Below are 18190 nucleotides of genomic sequence, written 5' to 3'. Positions count from 1 at the left end.
CTGTCTTAATTGGGATTTGGTGGGTGCCGTTGGCCGCCGCCCACTCAGCTTTGTCTTATTCCAGCTTCTCCCAAGTATTTTATCAGCTTAGGTCCCGGAGGCTTTGAGTTTGAGATTCCTGGTACATTTCTCCCTTCTGCCTCTGTCAGGCACCGATTCCCTCCTGGACCCCAAGTGTTTTGCCTTCCCATTCCCAGCGCATCCAGGAATCCTGACTTCCTTATTTTGATACTCAGAAGTGCCCCCCCCCCATCCCCCCAGTTCTATTGGTGTTCAGTTATGCCTCTCCGGGTCTGGGGATCTGAGGCTCAGAGATCTAAATTCTTCCAGAGCCGGGAAGTCTGCCTAGCCGAGCATGACTGTTTTCCCTGGAGAAAGGACAGGAGGACCCAGGGGTGGCAGTGTGTATTAAAGAGAACAGGTGCGGCCCCAGGTGGCACGACTGGGCTGTGTCCTGTGAGAATGGTCCCTTCAGACCAGGGCATCACCAAAGGCAGCAGCTTACCACTTCCGCCCGGCATCTTTGCTAGATTATTCTCCACTCTGTGCTCTCAGCCTGGCCACAGCAGGCGCTCAGTGCATAATTAGTGTGTGAATGATGGTCTTGGCTTGTCTGGGGCTTTCACATCTGAGACGAGCTCATTGTTTTCTTGATCTGCTCCCTTCCCAGCAAGGGGTCTCCAGCACTGACAGGGGGGAAGGGGTAGGTTACCTCCCTCAAGGCAGACTGGGACCCCCCCCAGGCTTTCCCTGGGGAAGGGGCTTTGTGGACAAGCTGTTTTTCTCTCCTCCTAGTGGGTTCTAGGAGGGAAGAGGTGGCTCCAGAAGGGAGCCCTTCTGGAAAGTCACCTCAGGAGCCACTTTGCCCTGAGGGACCCCTCATGTCCTTTCCTGCCCGAAGGGTTAGAGAGAGGCGAGCTCCCCAGGCTTGAAGTGAGGGTACAGTAGCCAAACAAGTGAGTGATACCTCAGGTGTGTGAGTGTGTTTGGGAAGCCGGATTTAGATCCTCTGCTTAGACCCCTGAGTCTTGACTTAGCAGGAAAAGTTGATGTCTGAACATGGACTTCCACCTGCCCCATCCCTCCTCCCTCAGGTGACCTCTGCTCTGGCCCCAGCTGCCCACCTTCCTTTCCCAGCTGATGATAGCGCTATGGGACCAGAACCTAAAAGGCCCTCGGCACCCAATGGCGACGCACATCTAGGTTGGAAACCCTGGAAGTGAATGGTCAGGTTCTCACCTCCTCCAAGGAGGTGGTAACAGGAGTCAGAGGAGAGAGGGAACATACTGAATACCCAGTACAACACGGGCATCAACCCAGTGGAATGTTCTAGCTGACTACCAGACCTGATGCCATATACCCTCAAATATAAACTGCCATTGACCTTAAAACACACACGCTATTACTGGAAAAGAGACTTGTCAATTACACTTCGACCAATGTTTTCTTATCATGTAGCAGTTCTTTCTGGTATTTGCTAAAAGAGCTGTCTGGGACTTATTTCAAACATAGATTGTTATCATGTTTTATCTACAAGCTGCATGCTAGGGCCATGATGCATGGCTATGTGATTACTGACGCCTAGCTGATGGTGACCACTAGACGCCATTGGTTAAAGACGCACTTTGACGCGGGAGAAGGTAGTATGTGAAAAAAGGCCTATCTCAGAATCGACGGACTATGGGAATTTCTAAGAGTTACTGAACACTTCTCATGTGTTAATTATCACCCAAAGAAATCCAAAAGGTTGATCATTTATCAGACCCATTTCACAGATGAGCAGAGGTGAAATCAGCCCCTCCACCCCCACATAGGCAGAGCCAGACGTCAGCCCAGGCTAACGCCCGGAGAGTCCTGTACTGCAGACTCGAGGGGCCCAAGAAACTGTGATTCCCCTGCCAGGGGCGCCCTCTTTGGCTTTAGGTCCGGTAGGCGTGGCACACTGGAGTGGCGCCTTCAGCAAACAGCTTGAGGGAGAAATCCAGGGCCGGGGCAGCCTGGGTCAGCATCCCCAGGGAGATGATGTCAATGTGGGGCCCGCAGAACTGAGGCAGGTTGGCCAGGGTGATGCCCCCGCTGGCCTCCACGCCCACACTCGGGAAGCGGGCCTTCAGCGCAGCGGCGGTGGCGTGCAGTTCCTGCGGGACACAAACACAAGCCGGGAGGGAGGGGGGGGGGGGCTGAGAGCGCGGGACGGCGGCCCCTTCCCGGGAAGCAGACCCCACCTTACCTCGGGCTTGAAGTTGTCCAGTAGGACGAGGTCTGCGCCTGCCTCGGCCGCCTCCACAGCCTCCCGCAGACTGCCCACCTCGACCTCCACCTTCAGGGCGAAGTCGGCCACCTGCCGGGCGCCTCGAACCGCCTGTCGGGCAGAGGGGGCAGAGGGGACGGGAGGGTGAGGGCGAGGAGAGGGGCACTTGACATGGGGCACAGTGAGCTGGGCCTGGCGTTGGAAGGGCCCCGAGGGGATAACAAGCTTGGGTTCATGAGAACGTCTGGCATCAGGATGGCTTCTTTTACATGGGGGGGGGGGGGGGGGGAGGAACCGCGTGAGGGGTCTAGCAGACCCCCCCCCCCAACCCCCCAGGGCGTGGTCGGGGAGTCTCAGGTAGAGGGGAAGGGCTGCGGCGGGGGAGGTGGGAGCGGGGCCGGGCAGGGGCCCGGCCGGACACGCACCTTTCCCACACCACCGGCTGCCAGGACGTGGTTGTCCTTCACCATCACCAACCCTCCCAGGTCGTATCGGTGGGCGGCGGCCCCGCCCACCAGGAGCCCGTACTTCTCCACCAGCCGGAAGCCTGGCGTGGTCTTCCTCGTGCCCGCCACGTGCCCGGCCCAGCCGGCCCCCCGCGCGGCCTCCACTGCCGCGGCCGCGGCGCTGGCCACCCCGCTGCATCGGGCCAGCGTGTTCAAGGCCACCCGCTCCCCCAGCAGCAGGCAGTGGGCGGGGCCCCGGACCTCGGCCACCTGGGCCACGGGCGCCAGCTTGGAGCCCTCGGGGAGGAGCCAGGAGACCTGGCAGTTGACTTGGGCGAAGATGGCATCGAAGAAAGGCCTCCCGGCCAGTACCCCGGCGGACTTGGCCCACAGCGCCGCCTGCGCGGGGGCTGCCCCCGTCACCAAGGCTGCGTGGTTGGGACCTGGGCAGTCTTCTCGGAGCCAGCTGTCTGCCAGGGCGGCCAGAGTGGCGGGGGGCAGCAGCAGCGCCAGGCCTGGGAAGGAAAGACAGAGAACAGGTTATGCTTTGGCCCCCTCTCCCGTAGTCAGGGGTGGTTGTCAAAACATGTAAGGACCAGTGGGGCGCCTGGCTGGCTCGGTCCAGGGAGCCTGTGGCTCTTGATCTCCCCGTTTCCAGTTGGAGCCCAGTGCTAGGTGTAGAGATTACTTAAAAATAAAACCTTAGGGGGGGAAAGAACTTTTAACAACCAGCTACATTGGGGACTAGCCAATCAGGACGAAGACGTGGGGGTCCTGGAAGAGGGGTTTGTGGGCAGGACAAGGTTGTCCCATTAAGGAAATAAAAATACAGGGCACCTAGTTAAATTTCTGACAAACATCAAGTTTGTTTTTAAATTTTTTTACTTTTAATGTTTATTTATTTTTGAGAGAGAGAGAGACAGAGTGTGAGCGGTGGTGGGGGGGGGGGGGGGGAGCACAGAATCCAAAGCAAGCTCCAGGCTCTGAGCTGTCACTACAGAGCCCGATGCAGGGCTTGAACCCACGAACCGTGAGATCATGGCCTGAGCCGAAGTCGGACACTTAACTGACTGAGCCACCCAGGTGCCCCTGTTTTTAACTTTTTAAAAAAATTTTTGAGAGAGAAAGACAGAGAGTGAGCAGGGGAGGGGCAGAGAGAGGGGGAGTCACAGAATCCAGAGCAGGCTCCAGGCTCTGAGCTGTCAGGAGAGAACCCCATGCAGGGCTTGAACCCACGAACCATGAGATCATGAACCTGAGCCCAAGTTGCGCACTTAACCAACTAAGCCACCCAGGTGCCCCCCTTTTTTTAGTATAAATATATCCTACGTGATATTTAGAACATACTTACACTTGAAATTTATCTGATTATCTGAAATTCAAGTTTAACTGAGTGGCCTGTATTTTATGTGTCAAACCTAGTGCTAGATCAACAGCTATTTATCAACTGGAAGAGAAGGCACCTAAAAGTCACCAGCAGCCTTTCCAGTCTGCCTGGCATAGGAGGATTAGTTGTGAGTGGAAGCTTCCAGCAGAATGTGTGTGCTCCACAGCACCAAGGGTTTTCCAGCTGGAAGCTCGGCTTTTTACAGATGTGGAGATTGGGGAGAGGCAGGTCGGCTGAGGTCACACAGCAAATTGGTGGCAGGGTCAGACCAACCGGGCCCCTCTGCCTTTGCTCTCTTGCTTGTAGACTCCTCCCACGGCTTATGTTTCCACAAACTGTCCTCTCTCTAGAAATGGGGGCGGTACAAGGAGGAAGGTGCAGGGGAAAATTGCGTTTGAGCCCTTGCTCTATGAGGCACAGCTTCAGGAGTGTGGGTGAGTCCTTTCCCTGCAAAAAAAGAGTTGCGGACAAGGTGGTAGTTCCCGCCAGCGTGTAGCCGCTAACGGGCCCCTCATGTCTGTTGAATGAGTGGGTGACGGCAGAGGCCGAGCTCAGACACGGTGCGACATCGCCATCTGTCGGCCAGGAGGAGACCTGAAGCCTCCTGTGCTCGAGCCAAGGACAGAACTCGTGGCCCCTCTGGGGGAGGGGGGAGAAGGCTGGATAGCACGTTGCAGGGTTTTGTTTTGCTTCCTCATTTTGCTCCAAGTCGAAGACCAGACATTCTGGTTTGCTCTACTCTCAGAATAAGGCCCTTCTTGCCCAGCCTTTCTCCCTCAACGCCAAGCACCCAATCTGCACGCCGCGCCCCCCACCCCCTACCCTCACTCTCAGTGATTGCACCTGACCCTTCTGTCCCACACTCTGCCCCATGTGGCTTCCATTCCTCCCTCAGAACCGTCTGTGCCCTGGCGGGTGCTGGGAGCCGACAGTAAAACCGACAAAGACATGGTTCCCATCTCCACCGTTCACCGTCCAGCCCGCGGACGTAGGACAGAGAGGCGGAAGCTCCCACTCCATCCATACCAGATGCAGTGGTGTTTGCTTTTTAAAGTGAATCTGAATCCATCACCCGGTGAGTATATGGTAAACAAGCTGTGAGACTCCCCTGCAGGGTAATTCTCCTGGGCAACAAAGAAAGGAACCGAACACACTCACACACACACACACACACACACACACACACACGACAGGGACACGTTTCCAATGTATTCTAAGTAAAGGAGTCAGATTCTAAAGGCTACATGGTATTTGAGTTCATCCACATGACATTCTGGAAAAGGCAAAAACCACAGCAAGAGAACAGACTGGTGGTTTCCTGGGGGGGGGGGGGGGGGAGGGGCGGGCCACAAAGGAGCAGCCCCCCTGGGAGGGCGGGGGGGGGGGTGGGGTTGGATAGGACTGAACTATATTTTGTCTCTGACGGTGGCTGCACCACTGATGTGTTTGCCAAGACTCATAGAACTAAGCATAAAACTCTCTGTAATGATACCTCATTAAACCTGACTTGAGGACAATAAAAAAGTACGTCACTCTCCTGCTTAGATCCCCGCTTTCGTTGTGTCAGTTCCAGCTGACCCTTCTCTCCGTTGTTTTCACTGAGTCTTTTTTTTAATGTTTATTTTTTATTTTTGACAGAGAGAGAGAGAGAGAGAGAGCATGAGCAGGGGAGGGGTAGAGAGAGAGGGAGACACAGAATCCGAAGCAGGCTCCAGGCTCCGAGCCATCAGCACAGAGCCCAACGCGGGACTCGAACTCACAGACCGCGAGATCGTGACCTGAGCCGAAGTCGGACGCTTAACCAACTGAGCCACCCAGGCACCCCCATTTTCATTTACTTTTTTGACAAGTCCTTATTGAACACCTGCTCTGCGCCAAGGAGTAATTTCTGGGTGACAGAATGGGCAGCTCTTCCTCTTAGCTTTTGGGCCTCAGCCTATGTTGTTCCAAGCCTGTGCCTCTGCCTGGAAGTCCCTTCCCTTCTTCCCCTCACCCCAAACTCCTCCTCCACCTCTACACCTCTTTCAGGTCTTCTCTGGGGCATCAGTTCCTCGGCAGGGGCGCTCGCACACCTCCTAAATCAGGCCACATGCGCAGTCGACTCCTTGTTCTTCATCCACGCTCTACTGTTGTCTCTCTAGGGACAAAAGTGTGTCCATCCAAAGAGTTCTCTGCTCTGTCTCAAGTGCCTAACACACCAAACCATACAAATGTGCCGCTTTTACAGGTCAAAGATGGTCACGTATTGGCGATTTCATGTTATTTAGCTTCACACTAGGTGTTCAATGATATTCATCCAAGTAGAGAGGCCGCCCAGTTCGAGGAACCAGACTGGGGCCATAAGGCCTGCGTTCCAATACTGCCCCAGCCGCCTCCAGCTGAGTTATCTTGGGCAAGTGACTGAACATCTCCAGGGCCTCAAGGGTGCCTCCTTTGTGACAGGGATAACAAAAATAATCGCCTCACAGGGTTGTATGGAAATTAAGTGGGTTAATATTTGCAAAGCCCTCGGGAACACTGGCACATAGCAGATGTGTTTGCCAAAGGGTGGCTGAACATTTACCAAGGGTCGTGGGAGCAAAGACGAAGAAATGACTAAGTGTCCAGGAGGAAGGGGGAGGTGGTTTTAGTGGCCTTGAAGGATGAGTAATGTTTTCCAGGCAGAGTTACAAGGTAGGGAGGGGGTGGGGAGACATTTCAGGCTGAAAAAGCAGGTGTTCAAGGCTCAAAAGTAAGAAAAGAGAGAAAGTTTGTAAGGGAGGACTTCGGGGAAGAAAAGGGATGGCCAGAGTGAAGAAGGACTGAATTATTTAGCTCAGCAATTTGGACAGAACTTAGGGGCCATCACGGAATTTTAAGCCAGAGAATTACTATTTTTTTTAAGGTTTCATTTTTAAGTAATCTCTACACCCATCATGGGGCCCGAACTCACAACCCTGAGATCAAGAGTCACATGCTCCGAGCGGCACCTGGGTGGCTCAGTCGGTTAAGTGTCTGACTTCAGCTCATGTCATGATCTCACTCTCCGTGAGTTCGAGCCCCTCGCTCTCTGCCCCTCCCCCACTCACACTCTGTCTCTCAAAAATGAAGAAATATTAAAAAAAAATTAAGGACGGGCTAGGTGGCTCAGTCGGTTGAGCGTCTGAGCGGCTCAGGTCATGATCTCGCAGTTGACGAGTTCAAGCCCCACATCGGGCTCTGTGCTGACAGTTCAGAACCTGGAGCCTGCTTTGGATTCGATGTCTCCCTCTCTCTCTGCGCCTCCCCGCTCATGCTCTGTCTCTGTCTCAAAAATAAATATAAACATTAAAAAAAAATTTTTTTTAAATTAGAGAGTCGCATGCTCTAGCAACTGAGCCAGACAGGTGCCCCAAGCAAGAAAATTATAGAATTATGATTTTGTTCTAGAAGAATAACTTCATCCACCAACTGGAGACCGGTTGGGAGGCAAAAGGAGGCTGAGGCGATTGGCCAGACAAAAAAAGAGACGAAGCCCTGAACTTGGGCAGGAACCACAGGAATAGCAAACAGGGGCAAACGTGAAAGCTGTAGGAGCCACCGGAGTTAGCAGCTCATGAGATGCAGAAGCCTGGGGTTTCTGCCGTGAGTAGCTGAAAACTGACATAAGGAGAAGTTCAGGGTGGAGGATGGGGACAGCAGAAACCAGCAGCCCGCGTGCCCGCCGTGGGCACCGCACTTCTCTCAGGCTCTCTCCTCGGAAACCCACCACAGGGAATTATTACCATTTTACAAGTACAGACGCTGGATGTCAAGGAGCGTCCTGCGTCGTGCCCTGGTGCCACAGCATATAAACAAGCAGCAGAGCTGGGGGGAAAGAGCGGCTTCGGCTTTGCAGATGTTAAGGTTGCGCTGCCAGCAGGAAAACGTGCGTGGCCGTGTCCTGATGGTGGGACCTGGAGTTCGGAGAGACACTGGGTGAGGAACGGGGATTTTGGAGCCACCAGCAGACATGGGTGATGACTAAGCATAGCGATGCGTAAGATCATCAGGTCAGGTAAGAAGAGGAGGGCTCTGGGAAGCACCAGTATTTAAAAAGAGAAGTGGCACCAGGAGGGAGTGGGCGTCTGGAGCCGAGGGTTTCAAGAAGTAGGATGTGAGCAGAAGCAAATAGAAGGAAGGCTGCAAATGGGCATAAGACTTAGCAGCTGGGAGGCCATTGCCAGAGCAGTCTTAGCACTGGGTAGTGGGGGCAGAAGCCACATGGTCATGGTCAAGGAGTACATGGGAGGAGAGGAAGTGGTGGCGGTGGGTGTGACCACTCTACTTGGCAGAAGCTGAGAGAGCAGGGGGCCCTGCTCCCCGGGGAGCTTTTCAGACAGTCTGCTGCTCAGCCCCAGCCCAGACCAACCGAATCAGAATCTTTCTAGGTGGGTCCCAGGCATCCAAGTTTTGGAAGAGCTTCCCCTGTGACTCAGATGCACACAAGGGCTAAGAACCCATGCTCCAAGGCACCTGACTGGATTGGTCAGTAGAACAAGTGAGCCTGGATCTTGGGGTCATGAGTTCGAGCCCCATGTTGGGTGTAGAGATTATTTAAAAAAAAAAAAAAAAAGAAGAGGAAAAAAAAGAACCTATGCTCACTTGTGCTCACACAAGTCCACACCTCCTGCCTTCATTTATATGAAATGTCCAGAAAAGGCAAATCAAAGAGACAGACATCAGAATAGTGGTTGTCGGGGGTTGGGAATGAACTCTAAATGGCATAGGGTTGGAAGGATGGCAATGACCTGTGGGCACGGGTGCCTGGGTGGCTCAGTCAGTGAAGCATCTGACTCTTAAGCATCTGACTTGATCTCAGGGTCGTGAGTTCAAGCCCCACATTGGGCTCCGTGCTGGCTGGGGAGCCTACTTAAAAAAAAAAAAAAGAGGCAGGCAACACCTTGCACCCCAGTGAACTCTGGGCACTGAAAATCAGGAAGAAAGACAACTAGATACTGGGTGTTCCTGACAGGAGAGCACATCACCACCCAGCAATACTCTGGCCCAAATAGCCAACCCAGAGTAAGATCAGACTTCTAGATGCAACCACCAATTTACAAGAAAACCAGAGGACAAAGGAACGTGTTAAACTCTACCATGGGAATACAGCCAGCAAAATTCAGACCATAGGAAACTCTACCAGAGGACAGTCTAATTTTTCCAACAAATACAGTGCAAGAAAAAGAAAAGGTTAAAAGAATCTTAAAACAGGAGTGCCTGGCCGGCTCAGTCAGTAGAGCATTGATCTCGGGGTCGTGAGCTTGAGCCTTATGTTGGGTGTAGAGATTACTTAAAACTAAAATCTGTAAGGGCACCTGTGTGGCTCAGTCGGTTAAGTGTCTGACTCTTGGTTTGGGCTCAGGTCATGATCTCATGATTTGTGGGATCGAGCCCCTGACAGCGTGGAGCCTGCTTGGGATTCTCTCTCTCCTCTCTCTCTCTGCCCCTCCCCCTGCTCACGTGCTGGCAAACAAAATTCTCTCTCAAAATAAACATTTTTAGGGGTTCCCGGGTGGTTCAGTCAGTTGAGCGTCTGACTTCAGCTCAGGTCATGATCTCACAGCTTGTGAGTTCGAGCCCCACGTCGGGCTCTGTGCTGACAGCTCAGAGCCTGGAGTCTGCTTCGGATTCTGTGTCTCCCTCTCTCTCTGCCCCTAACCCACTCACATTCTGTCTCTGTCTCTCTCAAAAATAAATAAACATTAAGAAAAATTTAAAAAAATAAACATTTTTAAAAACTAAAATAAAATGTAAAAAAAGTTTTTTAAAGAATCTTAAAACACATGCCAATCAATTGCAACATACGGATCTTATTTGGATCCTAATTCAAACAAAGTGAAACCAAATTAGAGCATTAATGAGACAACAGAAAATTTGGACACCAACTGGATGTTTGATAACATTAAGGACTTTTTTTTTTTAAGTTTATTTGTTTTCAAAGAGACAGAGAGCACAAGCTGGGGAGAGGGGCAGGGAGAGAGGGACAGAGAATCCCAAGCGGGACTCGACCCCACAAACCACGAGATCATGGCCTGAGCTGAAATCAAGAGTCTGATGCTGAACCAACTGAGCCACCCAGGCGCCCCACATTAAGGATCTTTTTTTTTTAACTTCGTTGTAAAGAAAAGTTAGTTGTGATAATTGTATTGTGGTTGCAGTAAAAAGAAACATCCTTATGTTTTCTTAGAAAATACATGTCAAGATGTTCATGTATGAAAAGACTGGAGAGCCGGCTTTACTTTAAGGTAATCCTGAAAGGTAGAAAGTAGAAATGGTGTGGCTAGAGCTGGGCTGGCCAAAAGTTGGTGGTTGTTGAGGCTTGCATGATGGGTACATGAGGGTTCATCATCTTTTTCTGTTTATTTTTGTTTGAAAAATCTTTATAATGAAAAAAGTTAGGAAGGTAAGAAGGAAGGAAGGAAAAAAGAAAGAGAGAGGAAGGGAAAAAAGAAAGAGAGAGAAAGGGGAAGAGAGGACCGTCATTTGACATCGGGTCAAGGAAAGTTGTGGGTTGTGTTGTTTTGTTTTGTTTTGTTTTGTTTTGTTTTGAAGTGGGCTTCACGCCCAGCACAGACCCCAATGTCCGACTTGATTGAACTCACAAACGTGAGATCAGGACTTGAGCTTGATCGAGAGCTGGATGCTTAACCAACGGAGCCACCCAGGCGCCCCAAGGAAAGTTTTTTTAGGATGGGTAAGGCAGTCCTGCTCAACCTTGGCTGCACAATGGAATCATCTGGGGAGCTCTGCAAAATGCTGATGCCTTGGCTGCCCTCCCCCCACCCCAAGATTCTAACTGCAATGTGGTAACATAATTTCAATTTGTAGTAGAGCTGAGAGCTTCATAAGTGCAGGAAAAGAATCATCTCTACCATGGGTCAGTGCCTACAGGCCTGGCACGTTGTCACAAATCCTACCCCCAGTTCCTCAAGCTCGAGCTCACTCATATTTACAGGTGGAGATCTGAGACTCAGAAATGTAGAGGAAACTACCTACAGAGCAGAGCCAGGAAATGATAAAGCAGGACAATGACCAGGGTGGACCCAGGTCTCCCCTCTCCAGGCCGGGTGCTTTGGGAACCCCACGAAGCCTCCACCAGCAGGGGTTACTCTCTCGGAGCCTTTGAGATCCATCGTTCGGCGTGCGAATCGCTGAGTGAGAATGTTACAGGCTCCGTGTTCCGTTTGTGAAAAATAAACAAATACCTCTGGTTTGCTTCAGCCTCCCCACCCCATGCATTTCCAACAAAAGGGATTCCTGAGGGAAGCAGCTGTTACTGAAAGGAACTTCAGAGAAGGGAGAGCTGTTGTGGCAACTGCCAGAGGAGACCTTGCCTAGAAACTGCCACCCAGAGGGCGGCTGTCACGCCCTGTCCCGCCTTCTATCCTTGCGGTTGTCCTAGGTAAAAGTCCTCTCAAGGTGCCCAGACTTCAAAGATCATAGTTTTATCCTGTGGGATGTAACTTAGATCTCTTCATTGGCTGTCCAGAATTTCATTAAAATTGGCATCTCGGGGCACCTGGGTGGCTCAGTAGGTTAAGCGTCTGACTTTGGCTCAGGTCATGATCTCGTGGTTCCATGACTCCAATTCCCACATCGGGCTCTCTGCTGTCAACGTGGAGGCTGCCTAGGATCCTGTCTCCTTCGCTCTGCCCTTCCCCCGCTCAAGCATGGGCTCTCTCTCGCTCTCAAAAATAAGTAAACATTAAAAAATTAATGGGAACGCAAGCTGGTGCAGCCACTCTGGAAAACAGTATGGAGGTTCCTCAAAAAACTAAAAATAGATCTACCCTACGACCCAGCAATTGCACTACTAGGCATTTATCCAAGGTGTGCTGTTTTGAAGGGACACATGCACCCCCATGTTTATAGCAGCACCATCGACAACAGCCAAAGGATGGAAAGAGCCCAAATGGCCATCGATGGATGAATGGATAAAGATGATGTGGTATATATATACAACGGAGTATTACTCGGCAATCAAAAAGAATGAAATCTTGCCATTTGCAACTGATCTCACATGATCTCAGTGGATGGAACTGGAGGGTATTGTGCTAAGTGAAATTAGTCAGAGAAAGACAAACATCATATGACTTCACTCATGGGAGGACTTTAAGAGACAAAACAGATGAACATAAGGGAAGGGAAACAAAAATAATATAAAAACAGGGAGGGGGACAAAACAGAAGAGACTCCTAAATATGGAGAACAAACTGAGGGTTACTGGAGGGGTTGTGGGAAGGGGGATGGGCTAAATGGGTAAGGGGCACTAAGGAATCTACTCCTGAAACCATTGTTGCACTATATGCTAGCTAATATGGATGTAAATTTAAAATTAAAAATAAATACATAAGTACATAAATACATAAAATTTAAAAAAATTGGCATCCCTGTTCCTGAGGGGATGCAAAGCATCATGGCATATTTCTTGCCTGCACTTCCTTCCTCCCTCCCTTCCTACTTCCTTCCTTCCTTTCTCCCTCCCTTCCTTCCTTCCTTAAATTTTATTTATCTAAGTGATCTCTACACCCAACATGGGGCTCGAACTCATGACAAGAGTCGTGTACTCTTCCGACTGAGCCAGCCAGGCATCCCTCTTGCACCTTTTTTCTTTACAAATCATGTAAAAAGATACAGATAAAGTGATGACCCTGGCAGAATATATGAAGATTTTCCCCCATGGGCACTTTTGCTGTTCTTGTCTGGACGGTGGACTGATTCTTACTGTGCTTCTGTGTGGCCCTAACTGGATGGTGGCTCCTGGCCGTGAGGGACGAGGCCAAAATGAGAACTTCCACACCTTCCCCTTTCCTTCGGTCGTTTAACTTGCTCCTGTGAACACACCCAAGATGAGTGTAACAAGTGTGTTCTTATTTTTGCGTGTGACGATGTGGACTGTGTCGGCAGCTATGGGGGTGGTATGTGTTCCACCTAAACCCAAGTCAGGGGACTCCTGGGTGGCTCAGTCGGTTAAGCGCCCGACTCTTGATTTCGGCTCAGGTCATGATCTCACGGTTCGTGGGTTCAAGCCCTGGGTCGGGCTCTGTGATGACAGCACAGAGCCTGCTTGACATTCTCTGTCTCTCCTTCTCTCTCTGCCCCTCCCCTGCTCTGTCTCTCTCAAAATAAATAAATACTACAAAAAAAAAAAAAAAAAGGATGGGGGTGCCTAGCTGGCTCAGTCGGTGAAGCACACAACTCTTGATCTCGAGGTTGTGAGTTTGAGCCCCATGTTGGGGGTAAAAATTACTTAAATAAAATAAAACAACAGCTAACACTTTCACAGTCCTTCTGAAGCACTGTGCCAAGCATCTTACATGTATATATAGACATATTCAATCCTCATAACGACCCTTTGAGATAGGTCCCATTATTTCCTCCATTTTACAGTTGCGGAAACTGAGGCACTGAAGGGGCAAGTAGCACCCAAAGTTCACAAATTTCACACAGCTGGGAATGGGGAGTCAGGATCATAAACTCAGGCAGGATGGCTCCAGAGTCCCCTCACTTACCCCACCTCACCACACACTGCCATAATCTAGCACAAAATTATATTTTGAAATTGCCATATGTTTATTACGTCAACATTCAGAGCTCTGCAAACCACGCCCATGGCTCCAGGGCTCTTCCCTACTGACCTCGGAACACACTGGATCAGGGCGTCAGAAACACCCTGGGGGGGGGGGGGCGCCTGGGTGGCTCAGTCGGTTAAGTATCAACTCTTGGTTTCGGTTTAGGTCATGATCTCATGGTTCCTGAGATCAAGTCTCGAGTTGGATTCCAGGCTGACAGTGTGGCGCCTGCTTGGGATTCTCTCTTTCCTTCTCTCTCTCTCCCCATCCCCAATTCACGCGCGTGCGCGTGCATGCGTGCGTGCGTGCACGTGAGTGTGCGCTCTCTCTCTCTCTCAAAATAAAATAACAAAAAAGAAACACCTGGGTTGGAATCTTACTCTGCCACCTACAGGCTGAGCGACCTGAGGCAATCTACTAACTTCTCTGAGGGTCAGTTTCATGCAGAAATCACAGGTTTTCCGGAGGCGAAGATCCGCCCACAAGAACATGCCCCTCGAAGGACCTCCTGCCCCCGTCCCCGGAAGAGGAGGAGAGGAAGCCCAAGAAGCAGCGCCTGGCGCAGAGCCCCAACTGCTACTTCACGGGCGTGAAGTGCCCAGGATGCTACAAAATCACGACCATGTTCAGCCACGTGCAGACCGTGGTGCTGTCTGGGGGCTGCTCCACCGTCCTGTGCCAGCCGACAGAAGGACAAGCAAGGCTCACGGAAGGATGCTCCTTCAGATGGAAGCAGCACTAAAAGCCCTGAGTCAACATGAGTAGGGAACTATCCCAACAAACAGATTTAGGATTAAAAAAAAAAAAAAAAAAAAAAAAAAAGGAAAGGAAAGAAAGAAGAGAAAAGAGAAGAAATCACAGGGCTGCAGGGAGGAGGGGGTGAAGCAACTGACAAAGAGTGCCTGAGCCGATGCCTGGCCAGATGGCTCTGAACCCATGTGTGTGACCCTGGCAGCTTCGTTCTTCCATCTATTTATTTGTTGATCCATTTGTCCAACGCCAGATGGAGACAGAGGTTGGTGAGCACAGCAGTTTCTAGATAAAGTTCTTTTCTTATCTCCTTCTCTCCCTAGAAAGAGAAATTACCTCCAAATAGGGCCACATGGGACCGCCCACCGCACAAGTGGGAAACCGATCTACAGAATTTCAGAGTGACCCAAGAGTAGAGAGCTGAACCGCAGGAAGGGGCCAGACCGAGCAGGCCTTGAATGACAGAAAAGAGTTCGGGTTTTGTTCAACGGGCAATGGGAAAAGCACTTAAAACTTTCGATCGGAAGTCACTTTGACGTTTAAATATTTACATTGTGCCTAGAGTTCTCGAAAGATGCAAGATGGGAGGCTGTTGCCACAGCCTGGGCAAGGAACATTGAGCCGGGATGTGTATGTGAGAAGTGTCTCCCCCAAGGCTGTAAGGAAAGAACACAGCACCAGCACCCTGCGCCCAGACTGGCCCACTCTGGCCCGCCCTGCTCACACTTTGGCCGAGTCTGACTTCTCCATCTTTGCCCACCAGCCTGCCACCTGCTTCTGCCCCAACTCTGTCCTTGCCCTCCCTCTCCCCCGTGTCCCCAGCTTTTGATTCACCCTTTTAATTTGCCTGCTCCCTCCTGGCTTAATTTCCACGGGGCATTGATCCCCGCCAACCCTTCTGACTTGGCCCAGAGGTCCACCAACGTCACCAGAGTGAAGGCACTGAAACAAAGGAAGCCTCCACCAGGCTCCTCCCCCAGAGGGGGGTGGGAACAGAAAAGGAAGAGGTTCAGGTGACACTCTGGTGAAGGCAAGTCATAGGAGGAGGCAGCTGCCTGGATATTGGGGTGTGAGGGAGGATGGGCAAAGATGACCCTGAGGTCAAGTAGGAGGATGGTGAGGTAAGGACAGAAATGGAGCCGACATGGGGCGCCCGGGTGGCTCAGTCGGTTAAGCGTCCAACTTTGGCTCGGGTCACGATCTCGCGGTTTGTGAGTTTGAGCCCCGCGTCGGGTGCTGTGCTGACAGCTCAGAGTCTGGAGCCTGCTTCGGATTCTGTGTCTCCCTCTCTCTCTGCCCCTCCCCTGCTCATGCTCTGTCTCTCTCTCTCTGTCTCTCTCTCTCTCCCCAAAATAAGTAAAAACATTTTAAAAAATTAAAAAAAGAAAGAAATGGAGCCGATGTCGGGGGAGGTCTTTGAGTCTGACACGCCAGGGAGATGTCCAGGTGCAAATGGACCCACAAGGCTTCCAAAGATGGGACCAGGATCTGGGAGGGCTCAGAGCTGGACAGACACACATGGGGAATCAACACCCTCACCGGCATAACGACATCAAGTGATTTCTGTGTAGCTGGCACAATGAGTATTATCTCATTTAATCCGAATCACAACCCAAGCGAAGGCAGTGTTTTCACTTCATCAATGAGGAAACTGAGGCACAGTGAGTGGAAGCGTCCCGGTTCTGTCCGAGGTCACACAGTTAGCATGTGGCAGGGATAGGACTTGAATCCAGGCTCCGACACTGAGGTCATTTCTAAGCCAAAAGCTGGCTTGGACCCCCAAAGCTGGCTCCACAGCCAACCCAGAGGTGCCAGGTGTGTGGGGCCAGCGGATACCTCAGACCAGGGGAGGCAGGTCAGAGCCGGGGAGAAACAGCCCAGGGTGGGGAAAGAGAAAATGCAGGGAGCTCAGGAAGGGCCCTCCTGTCTTCCAGGCACTGGCCAGATACCCTCCAGGAGTCTGTCGTTTGTGAGCTGGGAACTCTCATTGTCATTTTACAGATGAGGATCTGAGAAGTCAGGTGACCTGCCCAACGTCACACAGCCTGTTCCTGGTGAAGCCCAGATTCAAACAGGAGCCTTTGGACTCCAGAGCCTGGCCCGTACCCTTGTGCACACGGCCTCCTTAGCGACGGCACCCCCACCCCAGGCAGAGTCACTGGGCTCCGGCCCCCTCCCCCACCCGGCTGCACAAAGGACCGGACTTTGCTCCCCTCCTCCCCCGCCAGCTATGCAGGGGCAAAGTCCAGAGCTGCTCGCGAAAGCGGCCTCCTCCAGACCACCCTGACCTTTCCTTTCCGGAAAGGAAAAGGTCCGGGGCCCCTTTCTGCCCCTTTCTGCCCCAGAACTCGTTGGGGAACCATAGAAAGAGAAATGAGGGTAAGAAGTAGACTCCTGGAGACAGAAGAAGAGCTTGGGGTTCAGAGAGGTTGGGGGCAGAGAGTAGTGGGGAGGGAGGAGAATAGGGGGCAGGCGCAGTTGAAGGGGGTAAGAGACTGAGATGTGTTGGGATGGGGAGGGAGGCAGGATAGGGGACACGGTGAGACAGGGACGGGGAAGCCAGGCCCAGGAGCCTCCTCTACCTTCAGGGTCCATGACCGCTTGAAGCTGCAGGACCGGCGGCGTGCACTGCTCAGTTCCCCTTCTCCTCGGAGGCCGGAGGGGGTGGGACTGCCAGAGGAAGAAGGAAGGGGCTGGTCCAGCCAGCCCTTCCCAGATTCTCTGGGGCTCCCTCCCTCCTCCCCTCTGCCAGGACCCCTGGGGAGGCACACACCTTCTCCTTCTTCCACTTTCTGCTGGACTGGAAGAGCTCTTGCCTAACTCAAGTCCTCACCCCGTTCCCTCCACACACCCAGCCTTCCCCAGGCCGTGAGGCTGCTGGTGACAGCTGGAAAGCTTCTTTGATGGGTGCCCTGGAAAAATCGCGGGCTTGGGTCCTAGGTTCAGATCCCAATTCCCCATTAGTTCTAAAAATCTGATTTTCTGAATAAGTGTATTTGTCACTTGACCTATTTTCCCCCCCTGAGGCCAGACCCCCACTATATCCAACTTGAACTAGAATAACGCTCTCACCTTGGGCCGCACTCCCTTCAGGCCATCCTCCTGGATGCCCGGTTTACCCAAAAGACAGACAGACCCAAGCTTGCCACAGGTGTACTTGAAATCGTCATTTTTTCATTCACGAATTCATTTATCCCTCCATTCAGTAAACACATATCAGGTAGCTGCTGTGCCGGGCCCTGGACCCTGGAATCACAAAGATGACGCGTGGACTTGGAGGGGCTACACTCTAATGAGTGAGGGACACCGTCACACAGTTACAGCCCGGGTGTCGTGCGGTCACACGAGGTGCCGTGGAAGAAATACCGCGTCTGTTGGGGATGGAAGCGGCAAGGGCGGCTTCACAAAGGCGGTGACATTTGAGCTGAATCTTGACGGTTGAGGAGTTTGGCGTGAAATCAAGATGTGTGCGTCATGGGGCAGGCCGGGGGTGGGCTGGCTTCGTGCAGTCTTGAGTAGGTGGCTCTCTTCAGGACCAGCCCTCCTGGGATGGATCTGGCCCATAGCCCAGCTAGGCTATCCAGAGGCCACAAGCTGGCCAGGCAGGGACTGAGCACCCTGGGAAACTGAGGCACACAGGCACCCATTTGCAGCTCATTGTCCCCGGCAAGGAGATTGTCTTCAAAGTACCCTGGGTTTCCTTTGTCTAAAAGCTCTACCCCAAACCTCCCTAGAGCACAACAGCCACCCACTGTGTAGGATACCCTCGTAGAGTTTGAAAGTT

General features: G+C 52.0%; 2 protein-coding genes across 2 annotated transcripts; one reads left to right on the top strand and one right to left on the bottom strand.

Annotated features, from left to right (window-relative positions):
* Positions 1-1738: 1738 nt before the first annotated feature.
* QPRT (quinolinate phosphoribosyltransferase) lies at positions 1739-17076 on the bottom strand. The gene is made up of 4 exons (XM_047839373.1): positions 16989-17076; positions 2677-3212; positions 2231-2362; positions 1739-2138 (listed from the first exon to the last, which is right to left on the bottom strand). The coding sequence occupies exons 1-4, from the start codon at positions 16999-17001 to the stop codon at positions 1920-1922; spliced, it is 900 nt and encodes a 299-aa protein (XP_047695329.1). The 5' UTR covers positions 17002-17076; the 3' UTR covers positions 1739-1919.
* Positions 8078-14398, top strand: LOC125154189 (40S ribosomal protein S27-like). The gene is made up of 2 exons (XM_047838011.1): positions 8078-8094; positions 14104-14398. Exons 1-2 carry the CDS (start codon positions 8078-8080, stop codon positions 14396-14398), a joined length of 312 nt encoding a protein of 103 aa, XP_047693967.1.
* Positions 17077-18190: the final 1114 nt, after the last annotated feature.

Source organism: Prionailurus viverrinus, chromosome E3, assembly GCF_022837055.1.
Source record: "Prionailurus viverrinus isolate Anna chromosome E3, UM_Priviv_1.0, whole genome shotgun sequence".
Classification (NCBI taxonomy): Eukaryota; Metazoa; Chordata; class Mammalia; order Carnivora; family Felidae; genus Prionailurus; species Prionailurus viverrinus.
The sequence above is the reverse complement of the archived record's forward strand: the minus strand, read 5'-3'. Positions and strand labels throughout refer to the sequence as shown.